Source organism: Molossus molossus, unplaced genomic scaffold, assembly GCF_014108415.1.
Source record: "Molossus molossus isolate mMolMol1 unplaced genomic scaffold, mMolMol1.p scaffold_m16_p_11, whole genome shotgun sequence".
In the NCBI taxonomy this organism is placed as follows: Eukaryota; Metazoa; Chordata; class Mammalia; order Chiroptera; family Molossidae; genus Molossus; species Molossus molossus.
In genome coordinates, this window is record NW_023425346.1 from 16,970,442 (window position 1) to 16,991,734 (window position 21,293).

Here is a 21,293-nt window from a genome sequence, read left to right on the forward strand (position 1 = left end):
CTGCGGTCCGGAGAGACCTGGGTTCAGTTCCCTCTAAGGGCACGTACTTCGGTTGCAGTTTGTCCCTGGCCCTGGTTGGTCGTGCGGGTGGCAGCCACTCGATGTGTCCCTTCACGTCGATGTTTCTCTCTCTCTCTCCCTCCCACTCTATCTGTACAAAAAATGGAAAAATATCCTCAGGTGAGGATAAAAAAATAAATAAATAAATAAATAAAATGATTTATTGCCTTCCCCCTAGAGGGAAGCACTGAGTACCCCAACCTAATGGACTGGGTTTATAGAGAGGAAAAGTTTTAAGACACATTTTCTACAGTGCACCTGTTTTTCTAAGTAGCTTCCAGTAACATCCCGATGATGATGTTAAATGCTAGTAAGCGGTGCAGAGGTCAGGAGAGACTGGCCAAAGGGAAAGAGGAACCTGGATGAGCAGCGGGGCGGAGTTTGGGTGGAGCTCATGAGTGATGCTGGGCTCTGGGCCCTGACTCAGGCCTGGCGTGAGGGGCGGAGCACATGCCTTCCGTTTCAGATTCGCAGGACCCTTTCAGCCTGCAAGGAACCGCTTGCTGCAGAATCAAGCCTCCTCCTCACCTTTCTTTCTTATTTATACCTCAATGTTCTACCAAAGCAGATGCAATATGTAGGACAGACTCAGGGCTAGGAGGACCCAATCCTTAGCTAATGAAGCAACCACATGTCAGGAGAAGCAGACTGCGAACTCCCAGTGTAAAGACCACTCCCTCACAAATGCTTTTGCAAGAAATGGATTTTAGCGATGTATTTTTAATCCTCACCTGAGGATATGATTTTTTAAAAACTGAATTTAGAGGGAGAAAGAGAGAGAAAGAGAGAAAGAGAAAGAGAAACATCGATCGTCTGCCTCCCCGCTGTGCCCTGACTGGGGATTGAACCTGCAACACTTCAGTGAACGAAACAATGCTCCAACCAACTGAGCCACATCGGCCAGAATTTCAGTGATTTTTTTTTAATTGTCTTCATGACACTGACTTTAATCTCCTCTTAGGCGGCTTAAGTCAACTCCTTGCATTGTTTTCACTGGAGATGGAGAACAGCCGTCCCACTGTCCTGTGCATGTTTCAAGAGTCAGCTAATTCTGCCTAGACTCATTAACTTTGTATGCTACTGTGACTTTAATGATCATTAGTCCTTCTAATCTTCCTCATAACAAGTTAGGTTGCAGAGCCCTGGACCCATGAATTCAGGAACACTAGTGTGAGGTGCGCTTCAGCGGGTTCCTGTGCTCAGGCCCTGAGTGCTGTCCAGTGATTTCCTCGGCCCATCTCCTCGCCCGTCTTAGCTTTCTCAGCTCTCTCTGCATAGTTGCACAATGGCTATGGGTCTCCATTTGTGATTTTCAACCAAAGTCCTCTATTTATCTATGAAGAGAATCTGTGTTCTTCCTACTGTACTTCTCTTCCCTCTGCCAGAGCCTGCCCATCTGTATGCCCAACGAGGGTCATACTCGGGTTAACGTCCTGCTCCCAGCCGGGCCACTTTGCTAGGGCTAAAGGAAGTGGGCTGGGGAGGTGAGCACAGGAACCCGCTGAAGCGCACCTCACACTAGTGTCCCTGAATTCATGGGTTCAGGGCTCTGCAACCTAACTTGCTATGAGGATTGGGGCTCCTGGAAGATGACAACTTGCTACTTCATTGACCCCTTACTCTCTTTGGACCTCTTTAGATTCCACATCGCCCAGGTGTGAGGCCACACCCCTGAGCACGGCACACGAGCGTGACCTTACCCAGCTCTCCCGTGCACTCAGCCTCACAGCCAAACTTCTTCTCGCACCAGGCCCTTACTGGATTAGCATGAGCTTCTTATTCTCCGTGGGCCAGCCACGCACAGGTACCCCACTGCACCTGCAGCGCCCTCCCCTCCGCCTCCTCGCCCTGCCTTGTTCTGCTCCTCAGGCCCACCTTAGCTGTCACACCCGGGAGGTATCCCTCAACTCCCAGCCAGGATGAGCCACCCTGCCCTGTGTGCCCAGGGAAGGTTGCAGCCCTGACCACAAAGTACTACGATGTTTGTGTAGGTCTCTCGGTTTCACTGCGAACTTACTTTTTATGTCTTCCTACGACCAAATGTACAATCTGTGTCACAGTAGGAGTTCAAACAATGAATGAGTTAAATAAATGTGCACATGATTCTTCAAACAGAGGTAGCTCTATGGCTCCCAGCACCCGGGTCTGGCCCACACTTGTTTGTTTATCTCCGAGTTAAGGGGGGCAGAGCTAGAGAAATATGAGAAAAACAAGCTGATCAGTTCTCGGTCAAGAGTAAGAAACATGGCGTACCTGATAGACCATTATGTTAACAGTTTCTTCTCTCTTCTGGTCTGGAGGGCCCTGATTCTGCAATAGATTTCGTACTGTTTCTTCCATCCTGAAAAATAAAAACAAAACAAAAAAATAAAATAAAGAAATTCTTAAAGAAGTTTTTCTATTAACATGAGTCTATTCCCCATAGTAGACATTGATCTTCAATGTATATTTCCTAAGCTTCAACTTGAAAAATCTTCTTTGTCTTCTCTTGCCTGCATCCCCTGTATCAACAGTCTGTCATGAAGTCCTCGAGAGTCAGTCTTCAGGAAGCCTCTGGGTTCTCTCTCTGTATCAGGCAAATCCTTGTCTCTGCCTCCGGTGTCTGTACTCAGGCAGACATCTGCCAATACCCTCTTCACTTTCAATTGCTCCCTTTTAATTTGATACAATGTTACCACATTCATCTTCTTGAAATACCACTTTGATTTTTTAAAATCAATGTTCAAAGTTTACAAATATTAGATAAATGCATGTTTTACCATTAATATCCCATTATGTCTTTCCACAGTGGTCCTTCTGTGTCAGCACACAAAGACCTACTTTACTCTTTTCAACTACTTCCTAGTATTTCTTGATGTGACGGTACCACAAATCATTTAACCATTCCCCTATTGACAGAATTTAAATAACTTCAAAATTTTGGTTATCTCAAACACTAAATATCTGTACACATACATCTTGGTACACATTTATGAGCATTTCAATAGTTATAATACTATTATTATTTCAATGCTCACCTCTAATACCCTTCCCGACCTCCGCATGGCCCAAAAGTAAACAGTGAAACAAACACACCTATTTCCATTTCCAGACAGTGTCCCATGCTCTTCCTACTTCGTGGGATGCCAACACCCCTTTCCTTCTCAAATCCCATCCATCCTTCAAATCCACCTGAAGTTTCACATCTTAAGAGACTTTTACACTGGTATCCCACATCTTTGAATTCTTAGAGGCCTACACTTTAAATCATTCAGCCATCACTTAGCACCCCCTATTTTAAATGCTCAATATTTCATATATGCTTGTCTTCTGAAGTAAATAAAAATATTTGGTATAGGACTACATCATAATGTCTTATGTGTCTCCCTCAATTATGCATGAAATAGTATTCAGTATACATTGTTACATGAATCTTTCGTTAATTTATTTTAAAAAGCACTACGTACTCACTCTCAGGCATTTGCTACGTGTATGCAAACTGTGTTTGAATGACCTTGTCCTCGGGCCTGTCCTTGAGGATCCAGGAACAGGCTCTGAGAGCGGGACCTGCACCACTGCGCCAACACAGTGCTCTCCTGCCAGGACCCGAACTGTTGTCTCCTCCGGGCCCTTCCTGAAGCACGTAGTTTGGTGACTCAGTATGATACTAGTTTCAGACAGAGAGCAGGCTGATCCAGCTTCTCTCTCTTGCTCAAGACTTCTAGGATGGCAAACTAAGGGCTCCAAAATGCCCATGAATTCCCTGAAGTGGTTAGACCATTACAGTAACCAAGGCAGTATAGATCAAAATGCCAACCTTTCTACCACATCATATCACTGCTGAGAAGCAGAGTGAGGAAACTGCAGGGGAGCTAGTCCAGCCCAAGCCTGGACATAACTGGGGGACTTGTGCCTTTACAGGGGATAGTGCCAGGACCCACTCAGGACTTCAATAAGACGTGGACACCAACTGTGAGACCAGACAGGTATGCAAAATGCCTCTTCATGCGTCCGCCCAGGAAAGCAAAATCTGTTTCCTATGTGTTCACAAATCTGACGTTATTAATAATAGTAACTCAAAATTAAACAGTACTTTTAACTTGTCAAAGAACTCTCTCATCTATTCCTCAGTCTAATATACTCTACAAACATCATTATATCTACATGGTAGATAAGAAAGCTGAGGCAACAGAGAGGTTAAATGGCTTACTTACAGAATTATGGTTTGTTGAATAGGGAGTTAGGATTAAATCATTTTTACTGGTTGTAAAAATAGTAGCCTCTTTCCACGAGGCCTAATTTACACGCAGAGAAATGATTTTATTTATTTCTTAATTTGAGAGAGAAAGAGAGAATAACATTGATTTTCTGTTCCACTTATTAATGCATTCATTGGTTGATTCCTGCATGTGCCCTGACCAGCGATCAAACCCACAGCCATGGTGTATTGGGATGGCCCTATAACCAACTGAAACTACCCACCTGGCTAGAGCCTGCAGGAAAATTATTATTTGTTTGTTTGTTTGTTTGTTTGTTTCTTTATTGATTTTAAAGAGAGAAGAAGGGAGAGGGAGAGAGAGATGGAAACACTGATGAGAGAGAACATCGATTGGCCGCCTCCTGCATGCCCCCCACTGGGGATCGGCCCACCACTGGGCATGTGCCCCGACAAGGAATCGAACCAGCGACCTCTTGGTGCATGGGTCGGCACTCAACCACTGAGCCACAGTAGCCAGGCAAAAAGTATTTTAAGTAAAGAAGAGTTTTAACTCCTGATGAGGAGTTACCTTGGTGAACACGCACTGGATGCTGAAGGCTGTTAAGACCATTGTCTCTGACCTAAGGAGGGCTTACTCTCTGGTGGAAGAGACGAAACCAAATTTATGTGGAAAAAATAAGTGGAAAAAGTCACAAATTCGAAACCAAAACTGATCACAACCCATTTCCAGTGCTTTATGTCTCTGTATATAAACAGAAACACTCTCTTGAATGGTAGTGAATTTCGCTTGACGTGCTAAATCTCATAGATGGGAAAGGTGATGATAACGACGATGACTTGCTGGACTTCCCTCAGCTCACATGGGACAGATCAGAGACTAACTTCATTTTCTAAACACTAGTCTATTTTCCTCCCACCTTAGCACAGAGCCCAGAGTTCTTTCTTTTTTCAATCCTTCCTTCCTTCCTTTATAGACATTTGGCATATAGGGGGCCCAACAGTTAGAACTCTATTAAAATTAAAACCTTGCCTTTTTAAAAGTTAAGAAAAAGAAGTTAAAACACAATTCTGTGACTGTGCATATCTTGCTGAATTATCTCTCTGTGCAATTAAAAGTTCTATGCACAATGGCTAGATCAAAAAAGATAATAAAAACATATATTCACCTTTCCCCAGTTTTTCTTGGCTTTGTATTTTTAAAAAAAGGAAAATGTGGGGGTGAACAGAAAGTTATTAAAACAATCTCAAGTAGCCCAGACTCACAGTATTACCATGACTAATTAAATTAATTATAATTATAACCAATTACATTTCCAAGCTACATCTTGGCATGGAGTTGCAGGGATTGATCCCAACACTTGGAAGAAAATTAAATTGTCTCATCTTTTCATAACCTTTATGAATCTGGTCACAGAGAAAATATTTTGAACCTGATGAGACTATACCCTTATTTATCTCTGATGACATCTTCTTCCTTTTTTTTTTAAATTTTCATTTAGCAAACTTCTCTATTTATTTTCCAGAAAATTAAGGACTGTGAAGCATCCATTGTCATCTGAACGCCCAGTGACATTTTGCTTCCTTTTGTTATTTTGATAGCCGAGGTGTATGGTTTGCATCACCAGTCTGCAGAGAGAATAATTCTACCATCTGCTTCCCAAATGTGACCAAAAAACCCAGCCAATTCCCTTCTCCAGGTCAGGTGTGGGCAGAGGGAATGTTTTCGTTTGCTTGAAGTTGCTGATTGGTGAAATTTTTCCTTAAACACTGGCCTTAGGTAATGTCTTCCAGTTTTTTTTTTGTTGTTGTTGTTGTTTTTCCTGTTATCCAACTTGAGTCTAAATCCTTTCTTCCTCTAAATACTGGGCAAATAGCTGTTATTACTAGAAAAATATAGACCAAAATGTTGTAATGTCTATTAATAAACTATTTTTTAAAAAGACCTACACAGAAAAAATAAACCAAATACATTTTCAAAAGGTATATTTCACCCAACAAAAATGTAAAATGTAACTTTTATTTTATTAAAAATAGGTTATGTTTTAAGGCACATATCATTTAATTTGTAATTTCTTATTATAGTATTTCATTGGAGGGAAGCAAAAAGAACCTCGAACAAACATAGTCTTTGCTTGAAAGGGGCAATAACTTAAAGTTAGGAAAAATGGACATGAAATAAAAATGCAATAAAAAAAATAAGAATTCAAAACCACACAAGACCAGGATCAGGGAGTCTTGCTCCAAACTGCTCTCCCTGGGCTCCACTCTGGCATGTATCCCCTTGCAAAGCACAGACCACGGGGTGCTCATCACGGGACCTGCACCCAGGGCCTCTCAGAGAGGGTCTCCCAGACACCAAACAAAGATATTTCTGGAAGCAAGTGTTAAAAGACAGTGGCTTCCTGAATCCTTCCAAGGCAGGGAACCATCTGACCGTGCAGGGCCTGATCATAAGAGCTCTTTAACATCGGGGACCACGCTTGGGGTCCTGAAGATATTGACGTATTCACTGATACAAGCACTATCAGAAAACAGACCCCAGGCTGCATCAGGAGCTGCCAGGCCTAAGCGCATGTAAAATACAGTGATACCTCGGTTCTCGAACGCCTCGGTTTTCGACCAAATGGAGATTCGAGAAACTTTTGTCTCGGAATCCGAACAGATATTTGGAACTCGAACTTCCGAGATGAGCCGAGTTGAGCCGAATGGCGTTCATTCGGCCCAGCGCGCCTTGCTTGCGTCATCAGTGTGAGTGCAGAGAGAGAGTCACGCTTTGTGGAGTCACGCTTTCCTATTGGGTTTCATTGCTTCGGTTCTAGAACAATTCGGTTCTTGACTGTCCTCCTGGAACGAATTATGTTCGAGAACCGAGGTATCACTGTAATGTGAACTTTTCCACATCTCTTCCTTCTTCCTCAGGTCTAGCCCTGTTTTGCCTAATCCCACTCTAGAAAATTACCATAACATTAGACTGACGTGGTCCTTGATTCCTATGATCAGATACTCAGTTTGGTATAACTTCATTTTTGACAGAAATAGAACCAAATAAACACAAAACAAGAAGCCACTCTCCAGCTCAAGCTGGATGGGCTCTCTCAGCTGAAAGCGAAACTCAGTCGTGTTTTTAAGAAATATCTTAACTTGTTATTTGCTGCTTAATCACATAAATTAATAATGAATTACTCACTATTCCCTCAGATTATTTTCAGGAGAGGCTACAAGACCACGTTCTCTAAGACTGTGAGCCATATTCTCTTTTATTCACCTGAACTGAGAAGTCTGTCAAGAGCTCCTGCTGGGATTTGCAAATTGCTTTTCCTTGTGTTTCACTGTATTCGACGTCCAGTCTTCTCACTTAGAGAAAGTGTGTCAATTTAAGCAAGGGCACTGCCAAGACTGAACTTTATTTTAAGGACAGAAAGCAAAGGACTGGGTTTTAAATAGAAGGTAGAGGGGCTTGAGTTCTAGAGCACCTGTCCTTCACCTTGAGCCTCCTTCCTATGAAATCGGGGCATGACATGACCCCATATGGAAAAGTGTACTCATCCGCAAGGTCAACGGCCACAATGAGGGCAAGCTCACTTCCTATATCTGCTGGGAAAAAGAAAAATAGTTACCATAAAATACTATCTCTCTTTAATTGGATGCCTATTAGTAAGGTTAAAAAGTTTATGCACACTGCCACTGGAATATGTAGAAAAATTATTAATGTATTTTATACATTGCCAACCTCACCTTTTTCTTGAGCCTACATGCTAACTGGCATTAATTTTTGTCCCAAATCCTACTTTAAATGTGTGTCTTAGTCTAGCGTAATGGATTTCACAATCTATTGAGAAACAGGTGTCCATCAACAAGAGAATAACAACTGTTATATATTTCCTATGTTGGAATACTACTCAGCAATCAAAAGGAATAAACAGATGCATGTAACAATATAGAAACATCTCAAAAGCAATACATTGAGGGAAAGAAGCCATACACAAAAGACTAAATATTATAATTCCATTTATATATAATTTTAGTATAGAAAAAATTAATCTGGGGGTGGTAGAGGTAGGGTAGAGATTGGCTGGGAAAGGGCACAAGAAACTTCCTGGGAGTGGCGATGTTCCACATCTCCACGGGGGTTTGGATCGCACAGGTACAAGCATGTGTTGGAATTCATCCAATGATAACATTCAATATTTATGTATTTCATTGTTTATCTTGGAAAAAAAAACCAAAAACCTGTAAACAAATCTGGAACTTTAGTGAATGATATACATGCTCAAGTTTATACATAATTTGGGGTGAACTATATTGATGTAACTTTAAAATGCATAAAAAAATTAGATTTATAGATGAAGAGAGAGATGGCCAGATGGCTAGATCCATAGTAAAGTAAAGCAAATATAGTAAATATAAGTGGTAGAATCTAGTTGTTGGGTATATGGTATTCAATGTAAAATTTGTTCAACTTCTCTGTATATTTAAACTTTTTACAATAAATTGTTGACAAAGTTCTTTTATGTAGAGCAAATATTTCTTAGATAAAATGTTTAGCTTTTCAGTAGGAGTAGTAGACAGCTTCTCTTCCATAGATGGATCCTAGCATATGCAGACCTGGCTGGGTGGGTATTCATAGAGCAGGGAGATTTGAGTGTGATATCATTTTATACCTGGACAGAACTCCCTTGTCCCCAGATTTGTTGCTGGCCCTTTGGGATCTACACCTGAGGGTCCTGAAGCTGTTCCCAGTCTGTTTGCTTGGCTTGGTAGTGAGTCTAATACTCTGACTGACCTTCACCTTAGCCTCCACTGGGTGCAGTGTCCTGAATCTTGGGTGCCCCTTGCACCAAGCATGATGATCTGGCTGGCTGTCTCCAGATATTCCTGTAAGGGTGCCCTTGCTACACCACAGCAGACCCCAAAGTAGGCCCACTGGCTCTGCAGTCAGTTTCTAAACCACACAAAATCTGTGGGCAGCCTGGAAAGATAAAACCCAGGGCCTTCTTCATGCATGAGCACAGTGGGCCACCATTTAACGTGAGGGCATACATGCCAAGTCTTGGTCCTTTGCCAGAATCTGTGCTTTCTTAACACTCTTAGCTCTTCTCCACATAGCACCATAGCACTTTATTAGTGAGCTCTAATTTCCTTGAAGTCAGTGACCCTGCCTTGATTATTTTATCTCTAGCAACTAACCATAGCTTCTGTTACAGGTAGGTAGTCAGTAAATTATCTTTGAGTGAATGAACGAATCTAACAGCTGTTTCTCTCATTCATTCCTTCCCTGGCTCCTTACATTGTCATTTCCCTGCAATCCTGCGTGGTCAGAGAGGGGTGGCAAGTGAGAGGTGCCTGCAGACTGGAAGGGCTAAGTCTTAACTGGGAGCATGGGGCTAAGAGGCAGGACTCCCAGGCATTACTGAGACACACCAAATACCTTCCAGAAATAACTCCCTGCTCTTTTTGTCCCATCAAATATACAGTGCACGTGCTTCATCCGCAGCTAATTAGCTTAGATGGTTGGAACATTACCCTTATGAGGCCAGGGTTCTAGATTTAGTCTCTAGCTTGCACAACCTTTACCACCACCAGACTCCTGGCAGACTAACCTCTGCCGAGAACGCACTGCTCTGCTGCCGGCGGGGAGAGGAGAGGAGAGTTACCTTGAGGAAGAACGTATTTTTCATGGCCTCGCAGAGCATTTGCGTTTAAATGTATTTTTCCCATTCTACTTCCATTGCTTTCCTCAGTAACCCATCCTGCCTCCTCCCCATTTTAACTGCAGTGCAAAGCTTTCCTCGAGTGAAAAGAAATGCCGACTGATGTTCAATTCCAAGAGGAAACTGTTCACATGGAAACTTTGCTGGTTTAGTACTGGGTTCACCCAACTGCACCAACTTGTTTCCTTAGAAAATGAAAGTTTGCTCCCTTGGAAGCTAGCACATCTAAGCATGTACACAGGCACAATCCCCAGGCCGGCTGCGACTTGGCTGTTCTTCACCCAATCTCTGCCGATCCGGTGGCGATAGTTAGGAACGGTAAATCTGCAGTGAGCATAACTGAAAACCGCACTGAAACCGAAAGTCACTCTGGATAAATGGCGCAGGGCTGGAATTTCTTATTTCTTTCCTAGATGATATATATTTTTAATTCAGCACAAATTTTGCAAGAATAATACCACTGCCCAGAAACTATGGGGCTCTAACTCACTCATGAGGATGCTACACTATTCACAAACAGATCGAAAGGTGCTAGTCCAATCTGAATTATTGCATTATATTCACTCCAGGGCCATCTGTCTGTGAGGAGAAAGCAACATAAATTTTCTCAGAGGCAGGCTTGTGCTGATCCTACACGGGCAGCTCATGCACAGAGAGAAGCAGATTTGGGGCGGCCTGGAAGATGCATTCTGACAAGTCCCATTTTCTACATGGAGTCGAAGGGAATCCCCTGAATGCTAACAAGCAAATATCAAGTGTTTTTTGCTCAACATGGCATAAGACCGAATTTCATTTATGGATTCATGTATTGGGAGAGAGAGAATACCCTGTGTGCAAGTGACTGCTAGACAGGAGAGGTAAACCTCACTAGCTTTCTGGTTAAGACTCTAAAGACAGGGTTGTTGGCACTATATCCCAAGAATCTATAAAATGTCTACAAAATGGTTTGTTTCCCTCAATGAAGTCAGGCTTTTAATGAATGCTATAGTTATTAATTAATATGATCATTCCTTTTATTAATATAAAATAGTTAATAATTAATATAATCACCATGTCCAGTCTCCTGAGTTTATCTACTTAACTTCTAAATCTACCTTGTAATGTTTCCTGATAGAATTCTTAAAAAAAAAAAAAAAAATTCCACAAATAAAACCAGCTTCAGTTCTGTTTTTTGTTTTTAAATATATTTTTATTGATTTGAGAGAGAGAGGAAGGGAGATGAAGGGAGAGAGAGAGAGAGAGAGAAACATGGATCAGTTGCCTCTGGTACACACCCTGACAGGGATCAAACCCACAACCCAGGGAAGTGCCCTGACCAGGAATCGAACCAGCAACCATTTGGTGTATGATATAATGCTCAACTGAGCCACAAGGACCAGGGCCAGATCTGTTACTATTTTTTAAACTTATCTTTATTATTGAATGTATAACAGATGTTCTTCCTTTTTCCCCTATTGATCCCCTCTTCCCTGCTCCCGCCCCTCTCCTGCCTTTCCCCGCACTGTTGTCTGTGTCCATTGCTTATGCATATATGCATATAAGTTCTTTGGTTTATTCCACCCCCCACTTCCCATTGAGGTTTATCAATCTAACAACCAATTTGTACGTCTTAATTCCTTCACCTTTTTCACCTATTTCCCCAAACCCCACCTCCCGTCTGGCAACCCAAAAAATGTTCTCTGTATCTATGAGAATGTTTCTGTACTGCTTGTTCATTTTGTTTGTAGATTCAATTGTTGATAGATATGTATTTATTGCCATTTTGATTGTTCATATTTCTTAACTTTTTCTTCAAGAAGACTCTTCAACATTTTGTATAATACTGGTTCGGTGGTGATGAACTCCTTTAGCTTTTTCTTGTCTGGGAAAATCTTTATATGTACATGGATTCTAAATGATAGCTTTGCAGGATAGAGTGATCTTGGTTGTAGGTTCTTGCTTTTCATCACTCTGAATATTTCTTGCCACTCCCTTCTGGCCTGAAAAGTTTCTTTTGAGAAATCAGCTGACAGTTTTATGGGAGCTCCCTTGTAGGTAACAAACTGCTCTTCTCTTGCTACTTTTAAGATTCTCTCTATGTCTTGAACCTTTTGCATTTTGATTATGATGTCTTGGTGTGGGCCTCTTTGGGTTCATCTTATTTGGGACTTTCTGTGCTTCCTGGATTTGTATGTCTGTTTCCTTCACCAAGTTAGGGAAGTTTTCTGTCATTATTGTTTCAAATAGGTTTTCGATTTCCTGTTCTCTCTTCTCCTTCTGGTACCCCCATGATGTGAATGTTGGTACGCTTGAAGTTGTCCCAGAGGCTCCTTACACTATCCTCATTTTTTTTGGATTCTTTCTTCTTTTTGCTGTTCTGGTTGGGTGTTTTGCTTCCTTATATTCCCAATCAAGGTTTGCTTCTTGGCTTTACCTACTCTACTACTGAATCTCTGTAACTTATTCTTTATTTCAGTTAGTGCCTCCTTTGTTTCGAAATGGTCCTTTTTTATGCTCTTGAGGCCCTCACTAAGTTCACTGAACATCCTTATAAGCAGTGTTTTGAATTCTGCATCTGTTAGATTGCTTATCTCCATTTTGTTTAGTTCTTTTCCTGGAGTTTTGTTCTGTTCTTTCATTTGGGATATGTTTCTTCATATCCTCATTTTGGCTGCCTCTCTGTGTCTGTTTCTCTGTATTAGGTAGAACTGCTATGTCTCCTGGGCTTCCTAGGGTGGCCTATTATAGTATGGATCCTGCAGGGTCCAGTGGCACAGCTTCCCTGGTCACCCAGCTGGGCCTTTGAGGTGCACCTCTCGTGTGGCCTTTACACCCTTCTGTTGTAATTGAATCTTGATTGCTGTTGGCACATCAATGGGAGGGATTTACTCAGGCTGGTCAGCTGCAAGGACTGGCTGTGCCCACTATCCACTGACTTCTGGCTACCTTGGAGGATCAGCTGTGCAGGGGCCCACCACATAGAGCAAGAATTACTTCAGCAGGGCTCTGGTACCAACTGAGTCCACTCCTTGAGTGTGTCGCTTGTGGAGGTGGTTGGGTGATGGTGCTTCGTTAGTCTGAAGCTGTCCACTGGGTGTGCTGGCTCTGGGGTAAGGTCAGCCACTGCCCATGTTCTACCTGGGGCCCCCAGGCATAAACCACAAAGTGATCTGCAGATGGCTGCTTCTTGTGCTGGGCGTGAAGGTGCCGGTGAACCAAGGCTGGCTGCTCCTAGTGCCAGGCCTGGGGCCACTTAGCAAGAGGTATGGGGTTTGCTAAGGCCAGATACTGCTTTTATGAGAGAATTTAAAAAATCTGAAACAGGAGCCAAGACAGGCAAATCCCATGGTAAAGCCACTGGCAACAGCTTGGGTGGGCCTGCAAGTTGGGTGGGGCAGAGCCTCAGGGAATCACCAGTGTGAGCCAGGTTGCTAGAGTCCCAGATATGGCACCCATTTGCTGGCCTCATGGGGGAAGGGTTCACCAAAGAAACAACGGCCTCCTCCAGCACGTCTGTCCAGGAGAAAGCTGCTTCTCCAACCCTCACCCCAGCGCAAAACAACTCAGTTTTTCTCCATATGTCTCTGGTGCATTTCAACCTGCCTCCCCAGCACTGGAGTTCAGAGGGAGCAAGTTCGAGTAAGTCCGTGTGCGGGCCCTTTAAGAGGAGCTGCCTGGGGCTCCAGCAGCCTCAGTCTCAGTTCCCTCTAACCAGAGGCCAGAAGTGATGGGGACTTCTCTTCCTGGCACTGGTACGCTGAGCAGGGCGCTTTGTGTGGGACGGGGACCCCTCATTCTTCAGGGAGGACCTTCCCAGCTGAGGTCTCTCCTGATTTTTATCCGCCACACGTGGGTGTGGGACCAGCCTGTCCGCGCCTCCGCCCTCCCACCAGTCTCAGTGTGGCTTCTTTAATTCCTTAGTTGTAGGACTTCCATTCAACTCAATTTCAGGCAGTTCTGAAGGATGTTCGTTCTGTAGTTTAGTTGTAACTTTGATGTGGTTGTGGAAGGACGCGATACCGCATTTACCTACATCGCCATCTTGACCGGAAGTTATATCCCAGTTCTGCTTTTTAATTTTATTTTCTTGCATAGTCTGAAGCATGAATGTTTTTGAGGCCAATACTGCTGAAAAAGGACATTGAATTGCCAAGACAACTACTTGTAATATAAAGGTATTATTCGAAGAATAGATGTTTGTAGCTCATATCAAAGGTTGGGGAAACTTTGAAGATGACAGCTCAATTTAGTATTGGCCCTCAATATTTATCCCTATTGGCCACTGTTGATAGGAATAATAAAAAAAAAAAAAATAGTTTAATATATCATGAAAATATACATTGCATTTTTATTAGAGGCCGTTCTGTTCTAGAAAATGAATGTTACAACTTGGAGCCTCATTTTCCCATTTTTTAAAGTATGTTTTTATTGATTTTAGAGACAGAGGAAGGGAGAGGGGGAGAAAGAAACAATGATGCAACATCTTTCAGTTGCCTCCTGCAGGCCCCCTACTGGGGATAAAGCGGGAAACCCAGGCATGTGCCCTGAGTGGGAATCTAACCTGTGACCTCTTGGTATACAAGATGATGCTCAACCAACTGAGCCACAACTGGCTGGGCCCTATTTTTTAAAGTGAGAATTTTATCATTTTACCTTGGTCAAGAAAAAAATAAAATGTCAACTAGATAATCAAGATTCCTTTCTTACTATGCACTATGCTTTTGAAAGTTTAAATCTAGCAAGGGACTGATGTCAGGTACTCAAAATGCAGCTCCCTGTATGTTTCAGGTAAATCATCTATTTTCTCTCCAGTTGTAACTGGTTCCTCATCTGATAGTTATAACCTCCCAGAATATACCAAATGGACAATACCCTATTCACTAATGCTTTAAGAAAATTAAAAATTAGATAAAATATACTTGATTTTCTTTGGCAAACTCATCTTTAATTAGATTCTCATTTGCCAAATCTTAAAGACTTTTTGGACTGACAAGTGTTTAATCCTTAATGCTTAGAGAAGTCAAACCAATAGTCACACTAGATCTGAATAATGTCCAAGGTAGCACAGAAGTAAATATAATCTGTCACTATTGGGGGCGGGGTGTAGGAGAAGGGCACAAAATCTAACTGGCCATACTTGGATGAAACTGTATGTTACATTTTCTGAATGAGGAGGTGCAGTAGTGGCAAACAAATGCATTAAGAATCCACGAAACTAGACTCTGTAGCCTCGTGGATGCCAACAGGGCACTTTTCATTGGACCCACTCTTTAATTCACATGTTTCTTGTGTTGTTTGATCCGCCGTGTTTCAGAGTGGCTTCTCTTAAGCAAGCAGATACTGCAAACCATAGCACGAACAGGAAAGTGGTGTGACTAAATCCTCTCCCAGCTTCAGGTCTATGGCCACAATACAGTCAGCATATCCCCTGAACTTCGAACTCCCTAAAGAGCCTTAGGTGTCAGGGTGGCGACATTCTTAGCAGCTACGTAACTTAGGACAAACCACTTACACCTTTTAAGCCTCAGTTCCCTTACGTGTGAAATGTACACATGATGCCAGTTCTACCTACCTTGGCAGACGTTAGGAGACGCAATGATACAGAATGTAAAAGGTCATCTAAGTTGGTACTTATTTTTATTATGGCTTTAGGATAGTTCTTTCAAAAGTCAAACCTTTCTCCAAGTTTCAGACAACTAGTTTGGACCATGGCCTACTGCGTTAGTCGTGACAGTGAAGGTTCCACTGAGCTGAAAACAATGCCAACATCACAGTGACTTAAAAAATAACTGGGCACCTCAGCACTCAGTCGTCCTCGATGAGCAGGTGGCTCTGTCCCAGTTTCCCAGGACAGTCCAGATGTGTATTGTCCTGCCGTAATTATCAAAAGCACCCTATTCGCTCCAAAAATTGTCTTGGTTGGATAATGATGATGATCTTCCTGTCAATGGAATAACTCAAGTATTCAGCCCCCCCCCCACCCCCCAACAGGAGGCCCTCAACATTGGCTGGGAAAGGAGAGACTAGAGAGTATGGCAGGGATTTTCACCCTCATTCCAGAACTGTCACTTTGGTTTAAAGGCCATTAGCCAGAACTAGTCAGAGCCAACTAACTGCTGGGGTAGCTGGTAAATTTAGTCTTCTGAACACCAGCAAGAAGAAGAAGACAGATCCTGGTGCTAATAGAGGGCTTCATGGTCAGAACGCGGACAGTATGGAACTCCCGCAGTGCCAGGCCAACTGCAGGTGAGCTCCGCGCCCGAGCGCCGGAACTCGAGGAAGGTCAGCCTTTTTCCACGGAGTGTCACTTACCCTCTCTGCTGGGTGACTGAGCTGTCATGAGATTCTTTTCTCTCTTCCCAGATACTGACTGTCACCCTTCTTTCTCTCGTGCCAAATTGACTGCCAGTCTTCCCAGTTGGTCTCTCTGAGCTCTCTGAATTGTCCCTGAATAACACCGTTCCCTGTGATCGAGGAATCTTCAACACCTTCAAAGTCTGCTTGGCTTTGAAGAACACACTACTAACCTTCAGCATGACAGTTAATGGACATGTTTTTGATGCACTGATTTTATGGTAAATATCTATAAACATGGAAGAGCTTGAATATCCACAAAACTTTTATAACTGTCCAAGTTTCCCTGGCAAGGAAAATGGAAGATGTGGTTTCTCAGCAGTGTTACTTGAGGGACACATTTAATGTTTCACTTCCCATTACCCAATAGTCATTGCTTAAAAATATGATCATGCCTCAAAATACAGCAATAACAGGCATGCTTGATCTTTAGAAACTTTGAAGTATATAAACTTGTCAATATTTAATAGACAAAACTGAAAATAATAAAATGTCAATTAAAATACGCTTCTATGTTACATTAAAAGCAAAAAAGGGAGCCCCAGCGTGACATGCCTTCCCTTGGGATGTCATGAAAGTGCATTTTGTCAGTCGTCATAATCATCTGGTATTTGGATAGGGATGTTTCCTGCCAACTATTCTAGAGAAAGGAGGTTCTTTTTCTTCCCTGCTTGCCTGTCCAAATATCATGCATCCTTCAGTCTGCAGCCCAAGTCCCATCTCCTGTGATAACTCTGTCCCTTAGGAGTCTCTCCTTAGTCCACTGACAAGTGTTTTCCCTGGAAAACCTGCAGGAAATCACTGAAGGTCTCGAAAGTTCAGATTCCCACATCCACCTGAGGCCTAGTGAGTCAGAACCTCTGGGAGGGAGGCCAGGAGTCAGTCCTTTTTTAATTTAAATCCTCACTTGAGGATTTTTTTTCCCCATTTATCTTCAGACGAAGTGGGAGGGAGAGAGAGAGAAACATCGACGTGAGAGAGACACATTGACTGGTTGCCTCCTGCACAACCCTGACCAGGGTTAGAGACCAAACTGCAACCGATGTACATGCCCTTGACTGGAATCGAACCCGTGACTCTTTGGTCTGTGAGCTGATGCTCTAACTGCAGAGCCAAACCGTCCAGAGCAGGAGTTGGTAGTTTTAATAAGCATATTCTTGCACATTAACTTATGAGAAATCGCTTCTATTCTCATGTCCTCCCAAATAATTATATACTACTTGGCTCTTTTAAATAGTATAAAACAAACCCTAGAAGTGTCTCAGTTCCACAACCACACTGCAAGCTCTTGGGGGGGGGGGGGGCTCGGTGTATATCTCAGGTGTTTTATATTATTACCCACATCATACAATCCGCATCAATTCATCCTAGGTGGATGAAACTTTCTGAAGTTGTGAAGTTAAACATTAATTTGCATTATTTGGGGCATATTCAATGTTGAAAAAATAGATGGAAGAACATATTTTGATAAAACTAATTTTAATTCCAGTAGTGAAAACTTAAATGTAACGCTTTCTGTAAGATGACCATCCCTCCAGTTATTTGCTCGTTCATTTATCGCCTCACTTATGGATCTGCTCCTTCATGTGATAACCATCTGTTCAACACCTACTATGCCCTTGGTGCCATATCCAGCCACCTGAATAAAGGAAAACTGCTGGGTGTGGGAGACAGGCAGACCAACAGTCACCCTGTGGTATGGATGTGCCAGATGAAAAGACCGAACCGGCTAAGAGACACTCTTGGGCAGTGTTGACATGAGCTGAAGTTTCGAAAGTGAATAGGATTTGGCTTGGTGGAAAAGGGAGTATCAGACATAACTAATGATTTTGTTTGCCAATTTAAAGTTGCTTATTATGAGTTTTCATAACGAGAACAATGCTTTCAGAGCATCCCAGACTGCACGTCACCGAAAGGAAGAGCACCCCATTTTAGTTTTCTATAGGCGCTGGCATTTTAATCAAACGAAAAGCATTTTAAATCATTGTTAGCCAAACTAGTCAAAGGCTCTTACAACTAACTTAAAGTTACATTCATTGTTTATTAACTACATTTCAAACTATCGACTGGGACCTCTAGGTAATGCTCCCCTAATAGGTTATATTCATATTTGGAGCATTTGTTCTATTATGTTCCCTGTACATGGGAATTTGTCCCCAATGATTTTGGATGCCTAGGTTTCCTCTAGTATTTAGAATCTGTGCTTCTTGACCCCAGAGGGCTATGAGAAAATAAAGTATAACCACATTGGAATATCTGTTACTAAGAAAGAAGTACTCGGATAAAAACGAGTGCCAATAACTGGAAAACTCCCCAGCCACAAGGTCGACATTAAATAGGCCCTTCGAGTATTTTTCACGGTGGAACACAGGTTTTCACAGCGCGCTCTCATCCCACATCTCCGCCCAGTGGAGCAGATGCTGGAAGCACAGCAACTTCAGGCCAAATAGTGCCAGTTCATCCTCGAATTGTCAACGCTACAAAAGTAAATACGAGTACTTGAGGGAGAAGGGCAAAGAAGCTACACTGTGAAACTAACTTTGAAAAATAATTTTTCTTTGATATATAAGAGCACCAGAAAAGCACAATGTTCATATTTATTATAAAAGAAAAACAAAACAAAAACATGTGTTCATTTTCTCCTTTGTTTCTATTGCCTTAGGTGATGTATCAGTGAAAATTCTGCTGCGTATGATGTCTGAAATTTTGTTGCCTGAAGTTTCTTTGAGGATTTTTATGGATTCATGAGTCACATTTAAGTCTTTTATCCATTTTGAGTTTATTCCTGTGTAAGGTGTAAGTTGATGGTCAGTTTCATTGTTCTGCATGTAGCTGTCCAATTTTCCCAGCACCATTTATTAAAGCGGCTGTCCACTCCACTGTATGCTCTTGCCACCTTTGTGGTGCAGCCACTATGTAAAACAATATGATGCTACCTCAAAAAATTAAAAATTGAACTTCCATTTGACCCAGAGATGCCACTTCTAGGAATATACCCTAAGAAGCCTGAAACACCAAACAGAAAGAATGTATGTACCCCCATGTTTGTAGCAGCACTATTTACAATAGCTAAGATCTGGAAACAGCCCAAGTGTCCATCAGTAGACGAATATATAAAAAAGCTGTGGTACATATACACAATGGAGTACTACGCAGCTGTAAGAAAGAAAGATCTCTTGTCCTTTGAGACTACATGGAGGGACCTGGAGAGTATCATCATGAGTGAAGCAAGCCAAACAGAGAAGGCCAAGTATCATATGATCTCACTTATTTGTGGAATATAATGAACATAACAGTCTGAGGAATGGGGTAGTCCCAGAGACGTGGAGGTGGAGTACAGACTGACAATACCCAGAAGAGGGGATGGTGGGGGATAGATAAACCACAGAACTTATGTGCATGTATGCATGAACAGTGGACATGGACAACAATCTGGAGACAGGGCAGGGAGGGAGGGGGAAATCAGTGGGGGGGAAAAGGAGAAACATCTGTAACAAAAATTAATTAATAAAGAAAAACAAAACAAAAACAGAAACTAAGCATTGATAAGTACTCAAAACCTGTCAAGTGATGAGATTTTTAAAATGTAAATGAGTGACAATATATGATATGAATTAAACTACTAGAAAATAGCATGACACCATATATACATATATCTCTATTTATCTATCTTAAAACTGTACAGCCTTGGGGCCTTGGGATTTTCAGGTTCATTTGTCAGACATCCTTCCCCCTTCCATACACAAACAGGAGAAACTAGGCAGACCTCTGCTTTCCTTCCAACCACATGGTTTTACTGTAATATCAGTAGACTACAGACCTACCACTACACAAATGTGGGGGAAAAAAGACAGTAATAAGCACCACACTCGACTTTCTTCCAGTCGTCCTTGCCTCCCCCAAAGAAGAACACATTTAATTATAAAGTACAGAGACTTCTCCCAGGTTGGGGAAGGGCCCTTCTGCAGTAACTGGCTAGAACATGGGTCCCCTAGGACTTAATTATCTATCTCTTGTTAGACTGTAATAGGAGCTCTAAAATAATATTTCTGTTTTTCTACAGCCAAGAAATTGATTAGTGAAGTGGAGTCAATCAAGTGTCAATGTTCTTGTGGGTGAGAATGGATGGCAATACCAGCCTGTAACAGGAAGTTGTGGTTACACACAGCAGTTAATCAGTGTAGCTATTTGATGCAGGAAACGTGTCTATGCAGAAGAATACATACACATGCACATTGACTACTACGTCTGTGGAGGTGCTTATTTCTAGATTTTATATTTGGATATATTGGCTGATCATCCTTGCTTTGACACCATGTTCACCGAGGGCATTCAATATGTCCCTATCCATCTCGATGCCAATGCTGATTAAAAACTCTACTATGTGGAGGCCCTGAGCCCTGTTTGTCGTGGATATTACTGAACTCCTGGAGTTGTCCTTACCTGTTGTATCCTAGACCTTTGCCCTCATTCTGCCATTTTGCCAGCTATTATTTCTCTTTCTGAGAGCCTTCTTTATCATACAAGTCAACACCAACTTTATCCTGATGAAACCTTCCATTGTCCCCACTCTCCCTCTGCAATTTATCCATCTCTCTAAATCCAGTAACTACTGGACTTGTTCAACGTGAGGCCCCGCCGGAACATCACACTCAGCGTACCTGCAATCACCAGTCATGACATCGCCCCTGACTCCCTGCCCTCTCCTGTCTTCCCCATAGGGCCGGCACTACCTGTGGGCCCTTGGCACCCTTCCTGGTGGCTCAGCATTGGGAATCCTTGGGAACTGAGTCTTCTCAGACTGCAGTTTTCAGGAGGCATACTCACAATATTTTTAAAAGATATGTTTTCATTGATTTTTCAGAGAGAGAGGAAGGGAGAGAGAGATAGAAACATCGATGTGAGAAAAGAAACATCAATCGGCTGCCTCCTGCATGCCCCCTTCTGGGGATCGAGTACGCAACCTGGGCATGTGTCCTGACCAGGAATTG

The 21,293-nt window shown here is 42.5% G+C and overlaps 1 protein-coding gene across 1 annotated transcript in view; it reads right to left on the reverse strand.

The window, feature by feature from the left end:
- The window catches only part of NCKAP5 (NCK associated protein 5), a 650,664-nt gene that overhangs the window by 359,495 nt on the left and 269,876 nt on the right, over window positions 1–21,293 (reverse strand). The window contains exon 4 of the mRNA XM_036254823.1: window positions 2,314–2,401. Coding sequence (XP_036110716.1) covers window positions 2,314–2,401 — 88 coding nt within the window. The remainder of the gene's footprint in view (window positions 1–2,313; window positions 2,402–21,293) is intronic.